Source organism: Tachyglossus aculeatus, chromosome 17, assembly GCF_015852505.1.
Source record: "Tachyglossus aculeatus isolate mTacAcu1 chromosome 17, mTacAcu1.pri, whole genome shotgun sequence".
Taxonomy (NCBI): domain Eukaryota; kingdom Metazoa; phylum Chordata; class Mammalia; order Monotremata; family Tachyglossidae; genus Tachyglossus; species Tachyglossus aculeatus.
In genome coordinates, this window is record NC_052082.1 from 51,713,778 (window position 1) to 51,740,196 (window position 26,419).

A 26,419-nucleotide genomic window follows, 5' to 3' on the forward strand; every position below is an offset into this window, starting at 1 on the left:
CTGGTATTTAAGGCAGGTTATCCCAAACCAGCAACATCCACTTGTCTTTTCTCTTTGTGACACATGGAGAATCTTTTCTGGCTCCAAAAGGCAAGGGGCTTGCTTGTTTCTGCAGATCCAGAGAGGCAAGACAGAGGCATAGCCATTACACCAAGCCACTTCAGATTGACCATGGTATTGTACTGGCATTTAAGGCAGGTTATCCCAAACCAGCAACATCCACTTGTCTTTTCTCTTTGTGACACATGGAGCATCTTTTCTGGCTCCAAAAGGCAAGGGGCTTGCTGGTTTCTGCAGATGCAGAGAGGCAAGACAGAGGCATAGCCTCTCCCGTTTGAACCTTGTCTAGTCCCCCCCCGCCCCCCCCCGGCCTTCTAGACTGTGAGCCCACTGTTGGGTAGGGACTGTCTCTATGTGTTGCCAGCTTGTGCTTCCCAAGCGCTTAGTCCATCATCATCATCATCAATCGTATTTATTGAGCTATTACTTTGTGCAGAGCACTGTACTAAGCCCTTGGGAAGTACAAGTTGGCAACACATAGAGACAGTCCCTACCCAGCAGTGGGGTCACAGTCTAAAAGGGGGAGACAAGAGAACAAAACTTTTTAGACTGTGAGCCCACTGTTGGGTAGGGACTGTCTCTATGTGTTGCCAATTTGTACTTCCCAAGCGCTTAGTACAGTGCTCTGCACATAGTAAGCGCTCAATAAATACGATTGATGATGAACAAAACCAAACATACTAACAAAATAAAATAGAATAGATATGTACAAGTAAAATAAATAAACAAATAGAGTAATAAATATGTATAAATATGGATATGTCCAGTGCTCTGAGCACAGTAAGCGCTCAATAAATGCGATTGATTGATTGATAATCCACCCAGCTGCAACAGCGCCCCCAACCGCTCCCACTCGAAATACCCTCGTTCCACCGCTCGCGCTACTCTTCCCCCCCCCCCACCGCGCCGTCTAACAACCAATCGCCTGCTGGATGGGGGGCGTGGCCACCGGTTTGCCCCGCCCCTTTCAGTTCCCGCCCTTTTCGGGGTGAGGGGGCGGCCTCGCGCTCAGCGCATGCGCCCGGAAGTCATTCCTGGAAAGGTGGAGGAGGCGGTTGGGCCTCTCCTCAGGCGCAGGGCCGTCGTCCCCTCCCTCATTTTCGGGTGGGCTTCTGCTTTTTTCTTAAAAGGGAATTCCATTTATTTCTTAAAAACAAATTCCATTTATTCCCCCCTAAGGGGAGGGGAAAAAAAACTTTCTTAAAAATAAATTCCCTTTATTCCCCCCTAAGGGGAGGGGGAAAGAAAACTTGCCTCGTGACTGAGGACCTGAGGGAATTCTTAATAATAATAATGATGGCATTTGTTACGCGCTTACTGTGTGCAAAGCACTGTTCTAAGCGCTGGGGGGGGATACAATAATAATAATAATGATGGCATTTGTTAAGCGCTTACTATGTGCAAAGCACTGTTCTAAGCGCTGGGGGGATACAAGGTAATCAGGTTGTCCCACAGGGGGTCACAGTCTTAATCCCCATTTTCCAGATGAGGTAACCGAGGCACAGAGAAGTTAAGGGACTTGCCCAAGGTCACACAGCAGACACGTGGAGGAGCTGGGATTCGAACCCGTGACCTCTGACTCCAAAGCCCGAGCTCTTTCCACTGAGCCACGCTGTGGGGCTCACAGTCTTAATCCCCGTTTTTACAGATGAGGGAACTGGGGCTCAGAGAAGTTAACTTGCCCAAGGTCACACAGCAGACTTGTGGTGGGGTCAGGATTCGAACCCACGACCTCTGACTCCAAAGCCCGTGCTCTTTCCACTGAGCCACGCTGCTTCTCTAATTCTTAGAAGATGGGGCACTTCCTCTGTGGGCTCGAGGTCCGTGAGGAGATCCTGAGCTCCAGGTTTCGTCCCCCTTGGCGCACCCCGACTTTAAAGTTTATTTCCCAATTTTTTTTCCCTCAGTCTCTTCCCTTCCCCTTTCTCAATCAATATCAATCAATCAATCGTATTTATTGAGCGCTTACTGTGTGCAGAGCACTGGACTAAGCGCTTGGGAAGTCCTAGTTGGCAACATCTAGAGACAGTCCCTACCCAACAGCAGGCTCACAGTCTAAAAGGGGGAGACAGAGAACAAAACCAAACATACTAACAAAATAAAATAAATAGAATAGATATGTACAAGTAAAATAAATAGATTAATAAATATGTACAAACACATATACATATATACAGGTGCTGTGGGGAAGCGTTTAACAGATACTACCATTATTAATACGATTATTAGTACATCCACACAGACCACCACTCTTCCTACTTCCAAAGCCTTTTTAAAATCACATCCTCAACCAAGAGGTGCTACCCAATTAAGCCTTCATCTTCTCTCCCCCCTCCCTCTCCCCGTTTTGCCTCTTCTTTCGCCCCCTCCCTCATTTTCTCTCTCTCCCTTTCCGCCCCGCCGTGGCCTATTTGCCCCCCTTGCCAGGCGGTGAAAACGATCACCCGTATATATAATAATGCTGGTATTTGTTAAGCGCTTGCTATGTGCAAAGCACTGTTCTAAGCGCTGGGGTAGATGCAAGGTGATCAGGTGGTCCCACGTGGGGCTCACAGTCTTCATCCCCATTTTACAGATGAGGGAACTGAGGCCCAGAGAAGTGAAAGTGACTTGCCCAAAGTCACACAGCTGACAAGTGGCAGAGCCGGGATATATGTTTGTACGTATTTATTGTACAAATAAATTCACTCCTTCCCTTCCCCACAGCACCTGTATATATGTCTGTACATATTTATTACTCTATTTTACTTGTACATATACTATTTATTTTATTTTGTTAGTATGTTTGGTTTTGTTCTCCGTCTCCCCCTTTTAGACTGTGAGCCCACTGTTGGGTAGGGACTGTCTATATGTTGCCATCTTGTACTTCCCAAGCGCTTAGTACAGTGCTCTGCACACAGTAAGCGCTCAATAAATACGATTGATTGATCGATTGATTATTACTCAATCGTATTTATTGAGCGCTTACTGTGTGCAGAGCACTGTACTAAGCGCTTGGGGAAGTACAAGTTGGCAACATAAAGAGACGGTCCCTACCCAACAGTGGGCTCACAGTCTACGATTGATTGATTACTCTATTTTATTTGTACATATTTATACTATTTATTTTATTTTGTTAATATGTTTTGTTTTAGTCTATGTCTCCCCCTTCTAGACTGTAAGCCCGCTTGTTGGGTAGGGGCCGTCTCTATATGTTGACAACTTGTACTTCCCAAGTGCTTAGTACAGTGCTCTGCACACAGTAAGTGCTCAATAAATACGATTGAATGAATGAGTGAATAATAATAATGATGGCATTTATTAAGCGCTTACTATGTGCAAAGCACTGTTCTAAGCGCTGGGGAGGCAACAAGGTGATCAGGTTGTCCCACGGGGGGCTCCCAGACTTCATCCCCATTTGATAGATAGGTCACTGAGGCACAGAGCAGTTAAGTGACTTGCCCAAAGTCACACAGCTGACAATTGGCGGAGCTGGGATTTGAACCCATGACCTCTTACTCCAAAGCCTGGGCTCTTTCACCTGAGCCATGCTATTCATTCATTCATATTTATTGAGCGCCTACTGTGTGCAAGCACTGTACTAAGCGCTTGGGAAGTACAAGTAGGCAACAGATAAAGACGGTCCCTACCGCGGCAGCCAGCTGAGGCCGCAGTTAGGTGAACACCACACACCTGTGACCCCAAAGGCCCGTGGAAGAACAGCCTTACTGTATTTAAACTTCAGTCCCGTTATATTTTTCTAGAGTGTGTGTATAATAACAATAATAATAATGCTATTTGTAAGCGTTTACTAGGTTCAGGGTACCTTGTAGATAGAAGGTAACAGTGCTCAGTGCTTAGAACAGTGCTTTGCACATAGTAAGCACTTAGTAAATGCTATTAAAAAAAGGTAATCAGGTTGTCCCATGTGGGGCTCACAGGCTTCATCCCCTTTTACAGATGAGGTAGTTGAGGCACAGAGAAGTGACTTGCCCAAAGTCACACAGCTGGCAAATGGCAGAGGGGGGGATTAGAACCCACAACCTGTGACTCCCAAATCTGTGCTCTTTCCATTAAGCCACGCAAGTACTTATAGACTATAGACTTATAGACTGTATGTATAGTATATACTATAGTATATAGCGTATGTATAGAACTCATATTTTTCTAGAGTGTATGTATAATAATAATAATAATGGTATTTGTTAAGCATTTACTAGGTACAAGGTACCTTGTAGATACAAGGTAATCAGGTTGTCCCACGTGGGGCTCTCAGGCTTCATCACCTTTTACAGATGAGGTAATTGAGGGGGAGAGAAAAGACTTGCCCAAAGGCACACAGCTGACAAGTGGCAGAGGCGGGATTAGAAACCATGATCTCTGACTCCCAAACCCGTGCTCTTTCCACTAAGCCATGCGAGCTGTTATAATATAGAGCGTATGTATAGTATATAGTATAGTATATAGCATATGTATAGAGCCCTTATATTTTTCTAGAGCGTATATCTAAAAGAGTATGACTTTGCATTGCTTATTTTCACAAATTCATAATGATTAAATGGTGAAAACTGAATATTTAGACTATAATTTTTATAATAGACAGTATAATTGTTATTTGTAGTGGGTGGGTCAATATGGTATTTGAGTAGAGAGCAGCTATGCCCTTGGGGAGAAAGTTGAAGACTTTTTTTTAGGTAATTTCCAGTACCCTAAGTCATGAATGGATCAGCCAACCTTACTTAGAAGTGTTTATTCTATTTTATATTTATTTATTTTAACTAGTTGGTACATTATTTTGTCTATTTTTAATGGTATGTAGGTGCTTACTATGTGCCAGGCACTGTACTGTGTCCTGGGGTAATTTATTTTATTTGTATTGGTGTCCGTCTGCCCCCTTCTAGTCCGTAAGTTCATTGTGTGGAGTGATTTTTTTTCTGTTTATTGTACTCTCCCAAGCACTTAATACAGTGCTCTGCAAACAATAAATACTCCATAAATATGATTGAATTGAATGAATGAATAAATAAATGGGGTAGATACAAACTAATCAAGTTGGACAGAGTCCACGTCTCACGTGGGGCTCACAGTCTTAATTTCCATTTTACAGATGAGGTAACAGAGGCGCAGAGAAGCTAAGTGATTTGTCCAAGGTCACACAGCAGACAAGTGGCGAAGCTGGTATTAGAACCCAGTTCCTCTGACTTTCGAGGCCTGTGCTCTTTTCACTTGGCCATGCTGTGTAGCATAGATCCTTGTAGAGAACATGTTGATGGTTTTGTACTTTCCAAGTGCTTAGTATAGTTCATTGTGTCTAAAGGGTACTCATTAAATGATATTACTAAAAAAATCAGCCCTGTCATCAGAGTTTTCAGGCTAATGGGGGGGAAAGACACAAAATTAGAGTACAGGTAGGAAAAAGGTAGTATTTCTAGTTATAACAGAGTAATTCGAACAGAGATATAGATATGTACATAAGTGCTTCAGGTGTTTAGGAGTACATAATAATAGTATTTAAGCACTTGCCGCCTACAGAGCACTTACTAAGTGCTTGTGAGAGTACATTTGAATTAATATATCTCACATCGGCACAGAGGTTAGTGGTCCTCATTTACAATCCAGTCCTGGAAAATTGGGTAGGAAAAGTTCTATCATGGACCCTTGGAATGATTTATTTTCTCCTCATGATTTAATGTGCCAGTGTCTTACCTTTTTATTTAACCTATGTTCAGAAATACAGAGCTGTACTTTTAAAAGTTCAGGTCTTTTGGCCAGGCACTAATGCCCCAAAATGGAATGGGTAACAGCTTTCTGGGCAATTGGATTCAAGTTTTGAAAGTTTATACTTTAGTGACATTTCCCAGAGAAAATGAGAGATTAATATATCAAAACAATTGTAAAAGGTAATGAATGCAAATATTATTTTTCTAATTTGAATCTCCAGTTATATTTTCAAAGATGTTTAAATTATTTACTGGCACCTCTTAAAGGAAAAAAAAGAAAAAAAAATGTCATCTGTAACCTATCCCAGAACATCATTTTAGGCAATATTTTCCACAAGTATTTTACTGCTGCTGCCAAAACCTAAAAGGGATTAATTTGAGTTTCATCCCCTTTTTCCTCTTCTCTCTATTAAAGGGAATAATTACCAGTGCAAGATGGGCAGCAGAGGGAGAAAAACCAAAATAAATCATGTTACCTTAAATATTTAAATGTTCAGATTGACATTGAATTAACAGTATCCACCTTTAACCCTGTACAATGCATAATTCATGTAAAGATAAACAATTTGAGTAAATTTTTAAATGGGAATCCGATGTTACTGTTCATGCATAAGGAGATATGTTTTTCCCCAAAATACAGATTTAATTGAAGCAACATTCCTGTGTAAATTTAAGATCAAGAAAATATTTTTAACTGTTTTATTTTTGTTAAGGAAATGAAGAGGAATCTAGCTTTCACTTCAACTCGAAGTACAGCAGGTATTAAGCACCTTTTAATTTTGTTCCTATCCATATATGTACTAGGAACTTAATAGTATGTCTGGTGTGTCTGTTTTAGGTCAGTCATGTTTCTTACAAGTTGGAACTAAACAAAATCTGAGTTTTTTCAAATTAGGCGTCTAACTGCTTTTCTGAACAAACCGAAACACTGCACTTGATCCATTATCTTTTGATTTAATGCTATCTCAGAGGCAGGTCTGTCAGATGTGTGAAGGCTGTTAGGTGGACAAGTAATCTCTATTGACCAATTCCACCTCAACCTATGTGAAGGAAGATTCTTTCCAAAAACCTTCCTTAGTTTTTATTCCCCCTCCTTATTGTACACTTTTAAGAACACACACATTACCTACAATGTTGTCTCCTCATCATTCAAAGATGCATTCTACTTCAATCTTCTAGAACACTGCCTGTCCACTGATACTGTTCCTCCCCTAGTAATAATGCCTACCAGATTTTCTCCTATGCCTTCTCTTCACTTCTCATCCTCCACTGATTTTCAGTGAATTACGGAATCATTATACTCTGAAAGGAGCTTAATTAAAGGTCTGTATTCAATTGCAGTTGGATTGGTAGAAAATTTGGAGATGAGATTTTCCTCCCAATATCATCCTGTCCAAACATGCAACTTTCTGACTCTCATGACAGTTTCCAATAGAAAATGCTTATGCGTTGTATTTATCCTGTGATTTTTGTAGTCCATGTTCATTGTTTAATTTGCTGTTGGTATCTTAGAATTTGTTTCAAAAGGGCAAGGATCAGTTCTGTTTCACTTTGGGTTTTTCTGAGTGTAGAAGAAGTTCTGCCTGTCTTGTGGGCACCACAGGTCCTAAACCTCGGGCTGGCTAGGGCATTCATTCATTCATTCAATCGTATTTATTGAGCGCTTACTGTGTGCAGAGCACTGTACTAAGCGCTTGGGAAGTACAAGTTGGCAACATATAGAGACGGTCCCTACCCAACAGTGGGCTCACAGTCTAGAAAGCCAACATTTATTTGGTCCCTCTTTAGGTGAGCAGCAGTGAGACTGCTGAGTTATGTTGCACTTGTCTGGTGGTTTGATACATCCCCAGAGGGAATTTCCCGAACGTGAAACCATTATACATAAAAGGCATCACTCCCAGAAAGTGAAGCCAGAACTCACATCTGAACCATCCAGGCTCCCATCTCTTCTTGTTCTGACTGACTGGACATGTATTCAGTGGTCCAGGGCTCTGCGGAGGGCTGGGGTGAGCCAAACTTAGAAGGCTGATTATTTTATGGCCTCTACAGAAATTTACAGCCCCAAATCAGTCTGTAATAGATGCTAAATGCAGTTCAACTAGCCCCTTATCAGGCCCTGTAGTGCACTTCTGTAAGCTTTTCTGAGATAATGCTATTGAATTTTGAATTTTAATGCAGGTGGCACTTAGAGTGCTCTCTCTTGGCTTAAGCATTTTCTCTTTCCTCCCTTTGCACTTGAGTAGGGTGTGAGCTTGAAGTGAATACCCCTTTCTCTCCTTGGAACACTAACTATTTTCCCCAGTGCCGAGAAGATCCTATTATAGCCTCTTCATGGCTTGTAAGTGTGGATTTCTCCATAGCTGAAATGGGGCAGGGGGAAGAGAGAGAATGGGAGAGAATGAGAATGACAGTCTCCCCAAAATGGTTTAGGGAGAAGAAGAAAAGGAGATGTGGATGTAATGGAGAAATTTTGCATTAGTGAGAGAAGGATATAAGGGGCTTTCAACCCCTTATAAGGGGTTGAAAGCCACCAAAGTAGGTTACTTTTGCACAGTTCGGACCAGCAGCAGTGCTTCGCAAGAGCAGAAGGTCTTGGGCCATGGAAGTTCCTGCACAGGGATGCTTGGCGGCATTACTGCTTTTGAATGAAGAATGGCTTCAGGTTGCTGTGTTTGCCTCAGCCAGCATGGAGCTCTTAGTGTGAGATGGGTTGATTGCCCTGCTTATCCCTCATGTCCATAATTGGACTTTATTATTCACTGATTATTAATGTTATGTTGAATTTAGGTTGCTTACCTGTACCACTATTCAATCAGAAAAAAAGAAGCAGGCAGCCACTAACTTCAAATCCACTTAAAAATGATCCAAGTCCTAGTACCACACCTGAAAATTATGATTTTCCTCCTCTACCATCAGGTAAGAAGGTGGGGTGGGGAAATTAGAGAAACAAGGAATGAAGGGCATCTATTAAGGAAAATTTCCATTTTTAATTTTATTTTACCATGAAAAAGAAGTCTTTATCTTCTGATCTGGATTTTTCTCCTTTATACCCCCTTCCCTGGGCTGGGGGTATGGGTGGTGTGGTGTGGACAGGGGAGGTGGAGGTGGGGAATACCTTGCCAAGCTGATAGTGTTTTCAGAACATTCCAGATCAGAAGCTTGAATTCCCTTGCATACAAAGATGGTGTAGCATTTAAATGGAACTTCCTGGAACTTGAGCCATTTTCTTTTTTAAATTGTATTTTCCTTTAATTTTCACAAACAAATTTTCTAAGGATTACTTTCCTTTTTCTAGTCTTATTCCTGAGGATATTGATTAAATGCATTTTTTGAAAACTAATTGTTTTAAATGTAATCAGTAGAGTCCTGGGCAAAGGGCAGTTGCAGGTAAAGAAAAGTGCTAACGTCTGTCTACCTCACAGCTGCATTCAGTAAGAAACCATAGACACCTGGCATCCATATCTTCCGTGTATCCCAAATAGTTGATATTTATTTTCATCTTTATCAGTAAAATTTGAATATATATATAAAATACTTAATGTATATATTTTAAAAAACATTTTTCATAAACTTTCACTATGGTTAGCCTTGAGAAATGAGTTTCAGATTTATATCCCCCCGTGTCATACATTAGCAACTTCCAGCATGCAGTCTAGGGGCTGATACATCAGGCCATGCTTGGGGCAACAGTGTCAGGGATCAGCTTTCTTCCAGGACCACTTATTTGCGGGACTAAAACTTGGACGCAGTAGCTGCTGCTGCAGGAGACTGTGTAATAGCCCTGAGTGTCCTTTTCATTCTCTTTCCATTTTGATTCCATGGGCTCTGTAGGGGCCTAGGACAGTAGCTCATTATCTCCAGTGCAGTTTATACTGAAGAGTGAACCAGGCTCCCAAAATAGAACTTCAGGGGCAATGTAGCTGCCTTGTGGTCTTAGGTCTCCCCCACCCCCCACCAAGTAAGTGCTTTGGAGGAGTGGAGTGGAGGTATTAGGGTACCATAGTGATGGCTAAATAACTTTCCCAAAGAAGAAAGCTTTTCTTGTCCTGTATTGAAATTTGATTTAGAGTTGTTACCCTTTTCCTCCCAATTTTCCAAAATCAGCAAGTTACGGTAATTAGAATGAAAAAGAAGTGGTTTCATATTGTATTGTTCATGATTTCAAAATTTAGAACAAATGAAATTACGTATATTAATAATCTCCATTTTATTTGCCTGCCACTTCGTGCCTCTTCAGATTTTGCTTGGGAAGAGATGAAGCATCAGGGGCCACAGTTAAAGCAAGGAATGAACTCTGGGTATGTGGGGAAAAAAATGAACTATTTGATTTTTGGTGTTTGTATTATTATTTTCTTATCTAAACGTGTGAGTTAATATTGATTAGAGCCAATGTTTAGAGATCATTCTTTTAAAGTCAGTTCTTGTGTTTTACCTCCTGTTAAGTCATGGAAAAAATCAGGTTGAAAACAAGGCATCAAAAGTTAACCCAAGGTTTTGGTAACTGATAAGACTGTGACACAGGCCAGGATGGTGGGGGAGTTGGGGAATAAGGAAGAATTGGGAAAAGTTGAGGTTTTTTCACCATAGTTATTTTGGAGTGATGGCTGTGTAGTCAGTTAGCAATATCTTGAAGAGAGTGAGAAGTCTCAGGTTAAAGGGGAAAAATTCAGAGATGAAAAGATAGATTTGGGAAATCCATACTCTATTGATAGGAGGAAAAAGAGCTCCCCAAGATAGTTGATGTAAATGGGAGAGGAGTAAGGAGCCTGACAGAATTGGGGAGTTAGGTGTGAGGCCAAAATATATCAGAGTAGAGACTGGATTTTTCACCCTGTCAGTCAAATACTTGTTGACTGAGTCACCAGTCCCCACTCCTTGACCTGTGTTGAGCTGGAGGAGCAATTGATCAGTGATATTTACTGTGGCTTACTGTGTGCAGAGCACTATGCTAAGTGCTTGGGAAAGTACAATAAACTAAATAGAGTCCTCTTTTCAAGTAGTTTTTAATCTAGCTGGGGAGATGGACATTAAAATAAATTATAGGTAGGGGAAGCAACTGGATATAAGGATATGTACATAAGTTCTGTGGAGGGTGGGTGGGTGAATACCTAAGTGATTATTGGGTACAGCATGGATCACGCAGTAGACAAGGAAACCGGAGTGGGTAGATGAGACTAGTCAGGAAAGGTTTCCTGAAGGGGATAACATTTTAGTAGAGCTTTGAAGATGGGGAGAGTGGTTCGTATGTGGGAGCTCATTGTGGGCAGGAAACGTATTTGCCAACCCTGTTGCATTGTACTCTCCCAAGCATTTAGCATAGTGCTGTGCACTCAGTAGATACCATTGATGATAAGGGGAGGAAGGGCTTGAACAAAGCGTCTACAGAGAGTGAGAGAAGAGCAAGGCATTATATTAATGTGAATTATATTGATTTTATTATGTTATTAATGTTGTATTAATGGTAATTATATTATTGTTGGTATTAAAGGAGCAAAGTGTGGGCCAGGTTGCAGTGGGAAAGGGGCAAGGATAACCTTAAAGTTGATGGCGAGGAGTTTCTGCTAGATGTGGAGATGGATAGACAGCCCTCAGAGGTTTTGGAAGAGCAGGGAGACATGCAGTGATTGATTGTTTGTTTTTTTGTTTGTTTTAGAAAAGTGATCTAGGTTGTAGAGTGAAATATGGACTGGAGTGGGAAAGGCTGGAAGCAGGGAAGTCAGAAAGGAGGCTGTTGTAATAGTCGAGATGGGAAGGGACAAGTGGATTAGTGGGTTAAGCAGTTTGGATGAAGAAGAAGGGGTGAATTCTGAAACTGCAGCTAGAACTGTCAGGACTGATATCTCTGTTGGGACTCAGCATCTAAAATGGAACTGTAGTCCTAAAAAGCTAACTTTCCTGACCTCTTATTAGTGTGCCAGACTTGTACTCTCCCACTTTCTGTGAGATCACAGAATGTCACAGCAGAAGTAGCACCAAAGAATAGAAGCAGGCCCTTTAATGCAGTTGCATATGTTAATTATAAACACTTTGTAGAAAGTACTTGTGAACCTGCCTTTTTGCCTATAATAGATATTCAGTCATAAACTATTCAACTCTGTTCTAAAGTGTTGGTGCAGAAAAACCTTAAAATGCTTTATTTTATTTTTGGGGGGTATGGGGATTTTGCATTTGTGTTTTTCATGATAGAGAATACCTTTATAGAAATATATTTGCTGCAGTGATTTCATATAATGTTTCAGATTCAAAGAAGATGATAGAAATATCAGCACCAACTCCTGGAATAGATATGAGTTTAATCCTCTGGGCAGAGCAACAGATTTAATGGCTGCCAGTAGTATAGTTCCTGGTCAGACAAAGCATTTGGAAGTTAAACCTTATCAGAAACAACTGGAATATCTTAAATTATCTCAACAAAAGGAGACAGCACTACCTAGACAAATGTATTCATCAAAAACACAGTGGTCAGAGTTCAGCACCAAAATAAGACAACTAGAGAATACTAGCTCAGTGCAAGCATTTAAATACAATAGTCAACTAAGTCAATATAATAAAAAAGCATTTGGTGACATTTCAGAGGAAAAAACAATGAAGGTAAATTTTAAATGTTTATATAGCTCAACCCTAAATTTTAAAATTAGTATTAATATTAAATAATACCTTTAAAGCATAGATATGGAAGGCCTGCTTCAATGTGTACAATATTAAGTTTTGAAAACCTAAAATCTTTTGGATAAGATAAAGCACGTGGTTTTGAACCAGAACTGCTGTAGCATTCTAGCATGAGTTTTAAGGTATTTATTCTCCCATATTCAGATTGTTCCATTTGGTTCTTTTACTGTTTATTAGTACTTCAGCTATTGATGGCTTGTCTAAAGTCATTCTGTACTAATGCTGCATATCTTTGGCAACAGATGCAAATTTTCTGTCCCAAAAGCCAGTGACTCCACCCACCATAATAATGACTTAGCTCTCAGCTAGAGGATGGGACTCTGGGTCCAGATCTACTACATATGTCCCCTAACAAATCTTGTCTTGAACCAGTCTGATAGCCAGAATGCTAATAATTTTGGCATTTTAATATATGGAAAAAATATGGTTATGGTTCATGGTGGTGCCCAAAATCCTAATATAAATATTTTCTTTCTCTAAAAGACAGTTCCAACTGTTCAGTTGAAACTTAAAGAAAAAGACAATTCTCTACGAATCATATCTGCAGTTATTGAAAGTGTGAAGTACTGGAGTGGCTATACATACAAAACTGTACTGCTTTTTGAAGTTTTGGGTATGTATGGTGGTTTGTACAATAATTAAGAATACTGGTAGAATAGATGATTCTAAAGAAAAATAAACATGTCAAAAAAAGCAGAGAAACAGTGTGGCCTAATGGGTAGAGCATGGGCCTAGAAGTCAGAATGATATGGGTTCTAATCCAGAGTCTGCCACTTGTCTGCTGTATGACCTTGGGCAAGTCAGCTCACTTCTCTGGACCTCAGAGGATTAAGACTGTGAGCCCCACGTGGGACATGGACTATTTCCAACCTGCGTAATTTGTATCTATCCCAGCACTTAGTACAGTGCCTGACATATAGTAAGTGCTTAACAAATGCCATTAAAAAAAGACAGAAACTCAGAATATTTTATGCTTCATATAGATGCAACACACCTGTAGAAAGTGCCACCCCCATGTAGAAGCTAGGTAGAGATGAGGCACAGAAGGACATACATGGTCAGGAAGAAGCCCAGAATGGAGGAGAAAAGGCTTGGAAAGGATGAGGGCTCCAGGGAAAGGAGGGTTCTGAAGGGAAATTGAAAAGAGGACTCTGAAAGAAGTTAAGGAGGGTGTTCTGAGGGATAGGAAAAGAGGATTTTGGAAGAGAGTGGGCTCTCTGGGGGAAGCAAAGTCTTGGAGGGGAGAGCTGCACTGGACTCCAGGTTCCTTTGGTCCAGGTACCACAGGGGGTGGGGTTGGGTGTTTTACTTTATCTGTCAGGCCACACTATAGCAATATTCATGGGAGGATACCCCCCAGCGGTGTCCCTCTTCCTCCCCACCGTCCTTTGGTTGTTACGAGTATTGAGCAAAAATGTATGATTTGGACTTCAGTTCTTACTTTCCATGGTGAGTAGGTGCACAGAACCATAACAGCTGCCTGCCATGGAAATCTCTGCTCTGGGGCAACCCATGATAGTAGCTATTCAGCGTGTCTATTGTGTGCACCCAGTTCTCTGCTGTTTAGCTCCAACCATCTGCAGCAGGCTCTTCGCCCAGTCACATGTGGTGATTTTCTCTTTTATGTAAAACGAAACAGTATGGGAGTTCCAAAACACTGAGTTGTAATCCTGGCTCTATCACTGATAGGTGTGTTCTGAAGCTAAATTAACTCTATGTCCTATATGTAGGCTAGGATAGTCGCAAAAAGTTCAGGCTCACTGGACCTCAGTCAAAGGATGTTTAAATGATTCAAAGTTCCTTCCCAATAATGTATTTCTGGAAAATGATGTCAGAGAATCCTTGGATTCTGTGAGCATACCTGGGACACTTTGAGTGGAGGGAAGTGATTCCCAGAAACACTTCTAAGGTATAAGAGGCTTCCTACTTGCAGTACTTGCTTGGAGAGGGATATAAGGATGTTGGGAAAATGTGATATAATGTCAAGATAGGGCAGAACATCAAGGCCCTGGTTTCTTATTTTATTTTTAAGATTATCCATTCTAAGATCCAAAAGACCAGCCAATCATACTTTGCTTAGGGTAGAAGAGGAGAAAAGAGATTTTTTGTGTCTGGCCTGTTTCAGGAGTTTGGGGTGCATTTTTGGTTTTGAAAGGCAACAGATGCTGACAATTATTTGGGTATCCCAGCACAAGTTCACTGCTAGGGAAAAACATTTTTACATATGGGGTTCACATGGAGTTTGATGAAGGATAAACATGAGTGACTGGGCTATTTAAACAGTCTACCAGTAACTCCTGAGCAGAATTTTGTAAAGGCCAGTTCTGAGCTATAAATTTTGAGGTCCATTCTAAACCAACATCTCTGGGTCTCGGTATCCAAATCTGGAAAATTAGAGTTTTTATACTAATTTGTTTTTAATCAAACCTATTTTGTAAGGACATCTTGAGAAATGTCTTTTGGCCTTAAAGTACATTTACTTTTTTTATTTTTAACTGTAAGGACTGTAAAGATGGAGTCTTGTATCATATTAATGAAAAAGGTAGGGCAGGGAAACTGCCGAAATAACCACTCTTCCCAGGAAAGCTAGAGGAAAGCTCTTGAAAGATTTCTGAATTTTATCAATATTTAGGCTAATGCTGTAAATAATGGTTTTGCAATGAACGTCCATAGAAATATGTCTACTATATGTAGAGCACTAGTCAGATTAGACATTTGGAAAATACATGAAAGAAGGAAAATGTAATCCCTGCATACTTGAGGAGCTGATAATACAATGGGGGAGTCTTTTAGGGCATGTACAGGAAAATAGCTTTTTGTCTTTCACTGTAGAGCATCATTTACTAGCAACTGATTATTTTTCAGTGAGCTCTTGGAACTCTAGTATGTGAATTGTCACAAGCGTTTATTGATTACCTGTTGTATGCTGAACACTGACATAAGCAGTTGGACAACATAAAGTAGAAATTAAAGACATGGTGTTTGCTACTTTATTGCTTACTCCTGTTTATCTTTTTTTTGCCCCTGTGATTTTACTTGTATATTTGGCAATTTGTGTCTCTGCCTCCTGCATCATATGGTAAGCTCCTCAAGAGCAATGACAGCATCCAGTTCTGTGTCAGTCTGTCAATTATATTTGAGCACTTACTGTGTGCAAAGCACTGTACTATGTGTAAAGCACTGTCACCAATGGAAATCCTATGTATAAGGTTTTCCAGGTTCCAGCTGATCCATAACCTTGGTCTATTTTAGCCCAACTGCTGACAATGTGAGAGGCACTTCAGGGATGGGTTGAAAATTTCCCAGAGAAATCTGGGAGTTAGTGTCATACTGAACCTGACTCCAGATTCCATGTCACATCATTGAGCAAGGCTTTATAGGAACAGTTGAACAAAAACTAAACTGCATACCCAGCCCTGCTTTTCTCTGAAGAAGTACATATCTGTAATTTCTATTGGTGTCTGACTCTGCCGTCCCCCAACTCCCCCATCTAGAGTGTAAACTCATTATGGGCAGGGAATGTATCTGTTTATTGTTGTACTGTACACTCCCAAGGGCTTAGTACAGTGCTGTACACACAGTAAGCACTCATTAAATACAATTGAATGAAATATGATTGAACGGGGAACAGATGTAATCAGTAAGATTTAACCTTAGTTTCTGATACTGTTTTGGTTTTTTTTTTTCTTCAAAATGGTTTAGGTACTCTTGATTCTGCAGTCACTCCTGGTGATTATGGTGCAAAGACTTTTCTTTTGAGAGACGGAAGAAACACTCTGCCATGTATATTTTATGAAATAGTAAGTATTTTGGGGGGATTTTGTGTAGCTCTGGGATTACAAAATATAGCCCTTATTCCATTACTACCATCCAGTTTTATGTAAAAAGTACATGAAATATATTCACAAGTTTTCCAGAATTTTCAAAAGTGCTTTACGAAGTAGTTTTCCTCTTTTTTTTAAGTATTGTGAAAAAAGATGAAATTTAATTAAAAAGCTATGGCCTAGAAATAAAATTCCTTCTTCAGGTAGATGACCATTGATCTTTGAGAACTTTTCCCCCAAACTGGAGGGTTTGAAGTAGAACCCACTTCATGGTGATACAGTTATGCTTATTTAAATTTCATTTCAATAGAAAAATTAGTAACTTAATTTTTGTGATTTCTGTAACAGGATCGTGAACTTCCAAGACTAATTAGAGGCAAAGTTCATAGGTGCGTGGGAAACTATGACAAAAAAAGAAACATTTTCAAGTGTGTCTCTGTAAGACCTGCATCTGTTCCTGAACAAAAAGCCTTCCAGGAATTTGTTAAAATTTCAGATTCTGAGATGAGACGTTGCATAAGAACAGTGAATGAAGTGTAAAGAGAGGTGTTAATTTAAGCAGAAACCAACTACATGTATTATTTTTATGAGTTATTAAAAGCCAATACGGCAAATCTTAATACACTGTTAATGATGCTTCTTAAGAAATTTTAAGTAGTTTTTGTGTTGACTAAAAGAAGGGCTTCCTATGTGTTATTGCTGAGGTGGATATGTATTCCCTCATATCTTCTTTAAGTGAATAAAATTTACATCAGAAAAACATACTTAGAATAATTTGTCTTTAGGTATTAAGTGTCAAAAGGTATGGAGTTAATTTTTTGTACTCTGCTGATTTATTTCATCACAATTTTCCAGGGGTTGAGTTGACAGGAGAAACCCTTGGCAGAAATGAATTTGAAGGGGCCAGACACCACCTACTAACTCTGGTATTTGTTAATTAGTCATATTTGAGTGCTTATTTTGTACAGAGTACAATATGAGTTGGAAGACCTGATCCCTGCCCAGTGTTAACTGTGTGCCAAGCACTGTACTAAAAGCAGTATAATCAATCAGGTGACTCCCCATTTTCAGTGGGAGAATAGGTGTTCAGTCCTCATTTTACAAATGGGGTAACAGATACAAAAGTGAAATGATTTGCCCATGGTCCCATAGCAGGTAAGTAGTAGAGTGGGAATTAGAACCCAAGTCTTCTGCCTCCCGGGCCAGTGCTCTTTCCATGGCCAATCTGTTTTTTCTAGTGGACAAGTACCATTTCCTCAAACTATTAGGACCCCAGGAGGATCCCACTCCCAAACTCTTAATAAAGGAGTTACTGTAGTATCAGTAACTCCTTGGAATCGAAAAATACGAAAAACACAAGAGGAAAAAAAAGTGAACAAATCGAGTTAGTTTATTATACAGTGTTGGCAATTGTAAATTTTCACATTTAAAATAATTGAAATATTTATTCAACAAGTACAGAAAACAGTTAATATCCTAAAAAGAGGCTGGCTAGTTAATGCAGAAACACATTAATGGAAAATACATCCTTTAGTTACACTTAAAAAAATTAGATTTAGAAAAAAACTTGACTTTGAACCTGAACTATTAGGTTTTGTTTTCTTAAACAAGAAACAATTTACATTAACTTACAAATACTTTTTGTTAAAAGTGATTTATCAGTGTTAGTAAATTTTAAAGTACTTAAATTCAGATCATTTGCTTTGAAATATTTAATTATAAAAAAGATGAACAAACTGGAAGCATTAGCTTTATCCAGGAGTCCTGGGTTCTCTAAAAATGGACTGGATTTTAAATAAAACTATCTTAAGTAGCTTGTTCAATAATATTATATAAGAACACTACAAAAACTGTTTACAAAGGATTTCAATTTGTCTTAACATCTGATGTTTCTCATTTTTAGTATGATAGATCTTTTGTAAAGTATGCTTTCTGATTTACACTAACAAATCACTTTTTCTAGCAAAACACCCAGTGAACAGTTGTAAACATTACACAAGACAGAGGCAATCCACAGTACACATTACATAATTTGCACAATATTTTCGGTGGTTGATGAGCGTATTTTCAATACTGATCCTGTGTGGTTTGTTTCTACTGAAAAGGCACAGGTTGGTTAGGAAAGAAAAGTTAGCAACTCTCTCATCCTTTTTGCTGTTATAATATGGGCCCATATTCTCAAACTGTTTAAAGGCAAGATAATTACTTTGAGAGAAAATGTAAAAACTAGTTAGTTCCATTTTCAACTCAAAATATTTCGTTCAGATTTCTGAATTTTTCCCTGCAGGTATAAAGAAAAAAGAATCTGGTCCATAGTTTTCCTTTTATGTGTCCTATTTTCTCACTCTTTTCTGCCTTAATTACATGTGAAACTTTCCAACTAGCCCAGCAACTTCAAAAAGAACATTTGTATACTATATTGAGTAGAACATATCCTGTTTGTATATTTCTAATTTATATTATTTTCAATCTTACACAGTGTGGGTAATATATTCTCCTTAAGAACATTTTCTAATCAAACTTACCTTCATTAATGTTTTAACAAATAAAATGCTCCTGTGTACTCATGATACATAACGCCATTTTAAAAATAAGTTGTTCCTCAGTTGTTAGAAGGCATCTGAAAACTAACATAATTGTAAAATTCTTCAATACCCATTACTTTATTCCAAAATGATTGTTCTTCCTGTTCCAATATTCCTGTACTTCCCCAACATTTCCCTTCAAGGAGGTTTTTCCTCATTTAAAAAAATCCATTTACAAGGATCAGACAAATCACTGAAAATGATAACAGAGTTGATAGGATTAAAGTCACAAGAGATCTGCCCAATCTGGAAGATTAATTTGGTGAGCATCCCATTTAATTTTAAAATAGTTTCTGAAACATCATGCTATTAGAATATGAATTTTAAAACTGGCATGTGTTTAGCTATGGAACACATTCATTTAATAGTATCTCTTAAGCACTTACTATGTGCAAAGCACTGCACTAAGAGCTGAGAGGAGTGGCAATGGAGTAAAGATGCTTAGAATCCAATCACATTTTGGTTAAGGCAAATGGTGTTTTCAATTGACTTCTTAGCAATACTAAATCAATGACTCCATACAAAAAATAAGTGATATCTGCATGAAATTTCATGATTTCTTGGGATTGACTGATATCAACATAAATATTAGGGCTTTGTCTATTTTCAAATGGTCTTTATCCTGGAGATTACATTTTTTAAAAATCCTTCACTTTTTCACTTAAGCCATTTCTTAAAATTATATAATTTGATTAGTCTCCTGCTGGACTTTGGAATTTGACCACTACAAAATAATTTTAAAGAAAAAATTCAGATAAATACCAATTGTTATAGAGGCTATCATTCCGAGATGTTGAGTCAGCACTAATAGGGAAGAAATCACTAAAATTTTAGTAGGATTCTCCTATATGTTAAAAAACAACAAAATATGATCATTAGATTAATCACAACGGAGTTTGTAAAATGTCCAGTACTTAGTAACATAAGAATGACTAGTATTTTTAAAAGGTTTTCCAAGTTTGAAACAAAAAGGAAACTGTTTGGGAGGTAGACAGATGTTTGAGGATAAACAGATACTTGTCTGAGGCATTAAGCCATCATATATAATTAGAACAGTATAAAGGCTGTTATAATTTATCTTCAATCCCAGGCTTAGTTGCTCATGCTGATGGAAGACTACCAATGCAGTTTTGGTCTTTGAGTGTCTGACCAATTCGTTTTTGTTTTACTTAGCAATACAACTAAAAGGAAGTGCTACAATACCTTCTGCCTGTTGCTTTTAGGCAGGAATTTTTTTCATTAAATACTAATAAAGTACTATAAAATAGTAGGTATCGGTGTTGGAGATATGTGCTCTTTTGGTGCATATTTTGCAAAGAAGGGTAAAAATACAGACAACATAACTCCAACGATGGCCAACATGTAACCCCAGCCAATTTGACAGTCTCCAGCATAATAGATGTTAGCATTCTCACAGTACTTCTTCACTGTAGAAGAGTTGAGACCAAAAGGATAAACCAAAAGCCCAGCAGCCATGATGAATACTAGAAAAGAAAAGAAAAGTTCATTATTAATCATTGTACCCTTTGACAATTCTGTTCTTCAACCTTCAGGGATAAGGATTTTAACAGTACATCATTGTGGAGGTTTAGTAATGCAGGTGTATTTTGTCCACATCCCCTGTCGATCCTGTTGCCCAGTCTGCTTGTGTTTAAGAATAAAAGTGTGTGAAGGCATTTATTCTAATAATAATAATGATGGTATTTGTTAAGCGCTTACTATGTGCCAAGCACTGTTCTAAGCACTGTATAATAATGGTTTGGAGACCTGGATTGTAAGTCTGGCTAGGCATCAGTAGAACTTCGACATCAGTGATGAAGGTGTCTATCATCATCATCAATCGTATTTATTGAGTGCTTACTGTGTGCGGAGCACTGTACTAAGCGCTTGGGAAGTACAAGTTGGCAACATATAGAGACAGTCCCTACCCAACAGGGGGCTCAGAGTCTAAAAGGGGGAGACAGAGAACAAAACCAAACATACTAACAAAATAGAATAGATATGTACGAGTAAAATAAATAGAGTAATAAATATGTACAAACATATATACTACACCCCAGATATTCTGGGGGGTGGGCAGCTAAGTCCACAGGAAGAGTGGCCACCGCCTATTGGATCATGGTGCTATGGACACTCCCTTCAGCCATAGATGGATCTTGCAGGCCCTTTGCAGTGGACCACATCTATGTCTGTCCTGCTCATAGCATTCTGGGCCCAATATGAACACAACTGGGAGAAAAGAGAGTGTGAATGGCAATGCACAAACACTATACAGTAAGCAGGTTTTAGCAGTGAGGCTTGTTGGTCCTCAAGAAAGATCATACAGAGTATGGGTATTCATGATTTCTAAAACAAGAAGCAAAATTCAGTCCTGTAATCCTAGATTGAAATATTACGACAAAGTACTCTACACATACTGTATGAAGTGAAAAGCAAAACTTTCAAAATACTTCAATAATTCGTTGAGTATATGGACTTGCTATGTTTAAATGCTAAATTAAAAAAAATAACAGCCCAAGAACTAAAGCTGCCTTTTTAACCACAAGACTGTTTTCTAGACTATCTTATGTATCAGGCATGTCAAGCTCATAGCCCTGCAGCGAGGTTTTGTATAGGCTCTAAAACAGCGAGACACAGCACTCGAGGCAGGAGAATGATGGAGCTGAGGCTCCCACACTGCCAGAGTCCAGATCATGGCCGTGGGGGTCCCCTGATGCTGCTCCAGAGATTCCAGGATTCTGGGGTCACTCTCCAGGCCCCCAAACACACACACACACACACACACACACTGCTGTATGCTGGAAACCCCAATTAAAGCAGCAGCAGCAACCCCTCACACATGGAACAGAGAGCCAGACTTCTTGTCAGAAAGACCATATCCAATTTCAACCTCCATACTCTCTCCCTTAATACTATTACTACTATTCTTCTGCCACTGCTGCTTTCAAGCAGCGAAGGCTGTGTGTGGGAGATCTGTCTGTCTCCCTTACCTGCCTTTTCCCCCTTCTAAACTTGGATGGCTACCCCACTCCAATAGAAGTCCCACCCAGTAATACCAGCTACAATAAGGGCAGGTCTATTCACCATTAACATTTCCTTTTGTTCTCTTTAATAACAATGTAATTGGTTGAATTCATAATTCCCACTGTTTAGAAGATGCAGTCCCAGGTAAGAATAAATAGCACACATCCACAGGAATGGGTTAGACAGCAGTTAAACAGATCTGTCACAATGAATCCATGATCCTGGGAATAAGGGGACTTGGATTCTAATCCTAGATCTGCCATTTGCCGAAAATTTGATCATGGGCAAGACACTTCACTTCTCTGTGCCTGTTACCCCTTCTGTAAAATGGAGATAAAATACCTGTTCATCCCCCCAGTTAGGCTGTGAGCCCCATGTGGGACAATCACTGTTCAACCTAACTGCACTGGGTCTACCCAGTGCTTGGCACATTGCACTTCAGCACCACAATTATTATTATTAGCTCCCAAAAGTCAAAAACTAAGCTTTTTTAAAAAAGATTTCAGTACATGCAAATTCAGAGTAGTCTGTTAGCACTATATTAAAAATGGCCATTTGAATTATCCATAGATAGTTGTTTGAGCCTAAAGGTATGAGGTGAAATAGAAGACTATATGGTAAAAAAGTCATTAACACAATAAACCTCCAGAACACTCAAATGCTGTGAAAAATTCACTCCCTCCATGTACTTCCAGTTAAACCAGGAAAGCACACTGCATTTAAGAAATGAGCAGCTCTTTCTGAGCCAAAGCTAGGAGGCAAAAGCAAAAATGGGGCCTGGTGTTGCCAACATCAAACATGACAGTATCACAAAGGACAACCTTAGGGTGTGCACAGTGTGGTCAGGACTGGATGTACTGCATTGGCCTTTTTAAGCCTCATCCATAAATGAATTTCATCATTAGTAATACCTTCATACACACATATATGTGAAAAACATATAAATAAAACGTTCAAAGAAATAGTATCTAAGAAGGAACCTCAAAACGTCCATCCCTTCCAGGTAGGCCAGCAACAACAGGGATTCTTAAATTTGCTGTAGTAGCGATTTTGTGCACAGTAAAAATAGTCCACTATTAGGACAGATTGAAAACATCAACTTTTCCCAAGAATTTTTTTTTTCAAAATTAGAGGCCTCAAATTAGCAAGGTACTGTGGGAAAACTTTTTATAATTATTTTTATTGCATTTATTACTGTGTTCAAAGCACACTAGTATGGGCTAGGATAAATGTAAGAAAATCAAATTGGTACTGTCTCTCAGCCATAAAAGTCTCACTGTCACTGAACCCAATATAAAACAATAAAAAGTAATTAATAACTACAATTCCACCTCCAACTCTAGCTCTTATTAACCCATCTTCACCATCCACTACATGGATTATTCTTGCAATCCTGTGGGGTGGAACCATGACTGGAGATATTTTAAATTTAAATAGCCGAAAATCTAACAATACACCTGTCCTGGCTGTACTTGTCATTCACACCTGGAGGTAGAAGGCAGGGCCAGGTGGCCTCATAAAGACAGTTCCAGCTGTATTCTATTATCTTTCATAACTTGACAACCCATAAGAGATCTAAGGTGCTGATCACACCTGGCCTTTTTGATGAGGTTCCCATTTAACTTATAAATATGCTTTCTCACTGTGTTGTGGTTTTACAAGACTGTAAAAGAATGAACATGAACTGGTTATTTTCCCCAGCAAGAAGAGACAGGAATTCCAACAGGGTATTTACTGGTGAACAAAGAACCAAAGCCACTGAGTTTTATTTGGAGAGCCAATCACTCATAAAGACAAAAAACAACTTAAAAACCTCTTCCAGTATACATACACAAATGTCCCAAGTCAGACTTCTATTTTAAAACTTGTGAATTGAGTCCACGTCAAAAGAAACTATCCTCAGTTGTCAGGAAAGATAATTTGAGAAAATCAAGATCAAAAGTCACACAAAAGTGGAACTAATTTGGTTCAGAGAAAATCAGCACTATGCATTCCACAGAAATCTTGTCCTCAAAAGATCACAATAATTGGCTTTAACTAACATCACTGCCTGACAAACACTGAAATGGATCTTAGACTGTATCCACTCCAACTCTGAGGAAGGTAAGTGTCCTACCGCCATGAAGGCACGAGGCTGGAAATGTGTAAGAAGAATCCTCTCCAATCACCGAGCATTTAATTTCTGGGTCCTGGCCTGAACTCTTCAGATCTTCTTTTTATGGCCCAAGACATTGGAATCAATCAATCGTATTCATTGAGAGCTTACTGTGTGCACAGCACTGTACTAAGTGCTTGGGAAGTACAAGCTGGCAACATATAGAGACAGTCCCTACCCAACAGTGGGCTCACAGTCTAAAAGGGGGAGACGGAGAACAAAACCAAACATACTAACAAAATAAAATAAGTAGAATAGATATGTACAAGTAAAATAAATAGATGAATAAGTAGAGTAATAAATATGTACAAACATATATACACATACATAGGTGCTGTGAGGAAGGGAAGGAGGTCAGATGGGGGGGATGGAGAGGGGAACGTCTCCAACTGTGGGATTTTGGATAGAAAATGCACGCAAACCCGGCCGAGGAAAGGTAACGCTGGCAAGGCAGAGCTGCCGGACAAAAGCATTAAGCAGCCAAGTCCTTAGGCTGTGAGCCCCATGTGTGGGACATGGACTATGTCCGATCTGATTATCTTAAATATATCTACCCCAGTGCTTACTGCAGTGCTTGGCCTACAGTAAGCACTCAACAAATACCATTATTCTACCGGCTTTGCCTCTGGGCCCACCCCAGAAGACGCCAGCCTTGCCGCAGGGCTGCAGTCAGGGGTTTCCAGGGCCAGTTCCCAGTGTGGCCCCAGAATATCGACAGGGTTGTAAAGAGGAGCAAGCATCCAGAACAGCAGCTACTAGGGTAGCTCCAATTCAGAGACCCGAGCAAGGGTGTGAACACCTGGGAAAAAACCCGTCTGTGGGGCACAACTGCAACCAAATACTTCCAGGGCCCCTCAGTGCTGAATTGTGACCAGAAGGACTAGTCTCGACAATGCGGCATCTCAGCTGAAAACCAGCAACTCAACCCCCACAGAAAGAAAGAAGCACACTGCCATCGAAGAAGCAGTGGCTCTTTTTGACTAGGCACTCCAAAAGGACTGAGCCAAGGGGGCAAAATTGAAGATGAACATCCAGGCCAGACTCGGTGTGTTCACAGAACGACTGGGTCTGTGGCTCGGTCTGGACACCCCTAGGTGTCTTAGTTTATCGGACAACTCTGGTCTCAACCCCCTCTGAGTTGGCTAACGTGCCAGGCACCCGTGGTGCCGTTAGAGGCCAAGTGTTTGCCTTTCGAAGCAGCTGTTAGGCTTGTTTTGTACACAGAAAGAAGCTACAGCTCAGGCCTGGGAATCAGAAGGATCTGGGTTCTAACCCTGGCTTCTCCACATGTCTGCTGTGTGACCTTGGGCAAGTTACTGCACTTCCTCTGTGCCTCAGTTACCTCATCTGTTAAATGGGGATAAAAAGTGTCAGTACCGTGTGGGACAGGGACTATGTCCAACCTTTTGAATCTACCCCAATGCTTGGCACGTAAGTGCTTAACAAGTACCATAATTTCTAATTACTAGAAATGATAGGAAAATATCTCTCAATGAATCAGAATCTGGCTCCAAAGCACATGCTTAGTAGTCTGTTTGGCACTATACGGTTGAACTGACCCATGGGTGCCCTGACAGTAGTCTCCTTCAGACCACAGTTCTCAGTCCCTCCCATGAATCCAGCCAAGCTCAGGCCCCAGAGGCACTCCAGAAACTTTCCCCCCCAACCCCCAAAATTATAATGCAGCTACCTCTACCCAGCCTGGGGGCCCCACCTATAATGCTCTGCACACATTAAGAGCTCAGTAAATACAATTGAATGAATAGCTACCTGCAGAAATGAGCTAAGGAGGATTTCAATAGTCTGGGCAGAGTAAGTGGCTTATTTGGGGTGAAATGGAGCTTGCTGGAGGGGGAGCAGGAATCAGAGAAATGGGATAAAGTGCACTTCTCTGGAAGGGGTGGAGAAGGGAACAGGGAGGGTGAGGGAGCGGAAAGTTTCATAAACCTCCAAATCCCAACTAACATCAGGCTCAGGTCTGTTCTACAGCCCAGCCTGCACCCTCCTCTCCTCTGCTGCTAATCTGCCTTGTTCTTGCCTGTCAATCAATTAATCAATCGTATTTATTGAGAAGCAGCGTGGCTCAGTGGGAAAGAGCCCGGGCTTTGGAGTCAGAGGTCATGGGTTCAAATCCCAGCTCCACCACTTGTCAGCTGTGTGACGTTGGGCAAGTCACTTAACTTCTCTGGGCCTCAGTTCCCTCATCTGTAAAATGGGGATGAAGACTGTGAGCCCCACGTGGGACAACCTCATCACCTTGTATCCCCCCAGCGCTTAGAACAGCGCTTTGCACATAGTAAGTGTTTAATAAATGCCATCATTATTACTGAGTGCTTACTGTGTGCAGAGCACTGTACTAAGCCCTTGGGAAGTACAAGTTGGCAACATATAGAGACAGTCCCT

The 26,419-nt window shown here is 40.1% G+C and overlaps 2 protein-coding genes across 4 annotated transcripts in view; one reads left to right on the top strand and one right to left on the bottom strand.

Moving 5' to 3' along the window:
• The first annotated feature begins 1,127 nt into the window (after positions 1–1,127).
• SPATA22 (spermatogenesis associated 22) lies at positions 1,128–16,995 on the top strand. Of its 3 annotated transcripts, none has more exons than XM_038759638.1 (8): positions 1,128–1,164; positions 6,473–6,518; positions 8,547–8,675; positions 9,997–10,057; positions 11,999–12,350; positions 12,912–13,041; positions 16,131–16,228; positions 16,601–16,995. In XM_038759638.1, exons 2-8 carry the CDS (start codon positions 6,476–6,478, stop codon positions 16,790–16,792), a joined length of 1,005 nt encoding a protein of 334 aa, XP_038615566.1. In that variant the 5' UTR covers positions 1,128–1,164; positions 6,473–6,475; the 3' UTR covers positions 16,793–16,995. The 3 variants fall into 3 exon arrangements, with proteins under 3 accessions (XP_038615566.1, XP_038615567.1, XP_038615568.1); XM_038759639.1 differs by lacking the exon at positions 1,128–1,164 and adding an exon at positions 4,437–4,477; XM_038759640.1 differs by lacking the exons at positions 1,128–1,164; positions 6,473–6,518 and adding an exon at positions 6,984–7,082.
• A 709-nt stretch (positions 16,996–17,704) lies between these two features.
• TMEM211 (transmembrane protein 211) overlaps positions 17,705–26,419 on the bottom strand; it is a 101,077-nt gene continuing 92,362 nt past the window's right edge. The window contains exon 3 of the mRNA XM_038759305.1: positions 17,705–20,321. Coding sequence (XP_038615233.1) covers positions 20,095–20,321 — 227 coding nt within the window. The 3' untranslated portion in view covers positions 17,705–20,094. The remainder of the gene's footprint in view (positions 20,322–26,419) is intronic.

Coding starts and splice junctions, on each gene's coding strand:
- SPATA22 (XM_038759638.1), top strand. CDS start 6,476: ATGAAGAGGAATCTAGCTTTCACTTCAACTCGAAGTACAGCAG. Junction 12,351..12,911: donor CAGAGGAAAAAACAATGAAG/GTAAATTTTAAA, acceptor TTTCTCTAAAAG/ACAGTTCCAACTGTTCAGTT. Junction 16,229..16,600: donor CATGTATATTTTATGAAATA/GTAAGTATTTTG, acceptor TTTCTGTAACAG/GATCGTGAACTTCCAAGACT.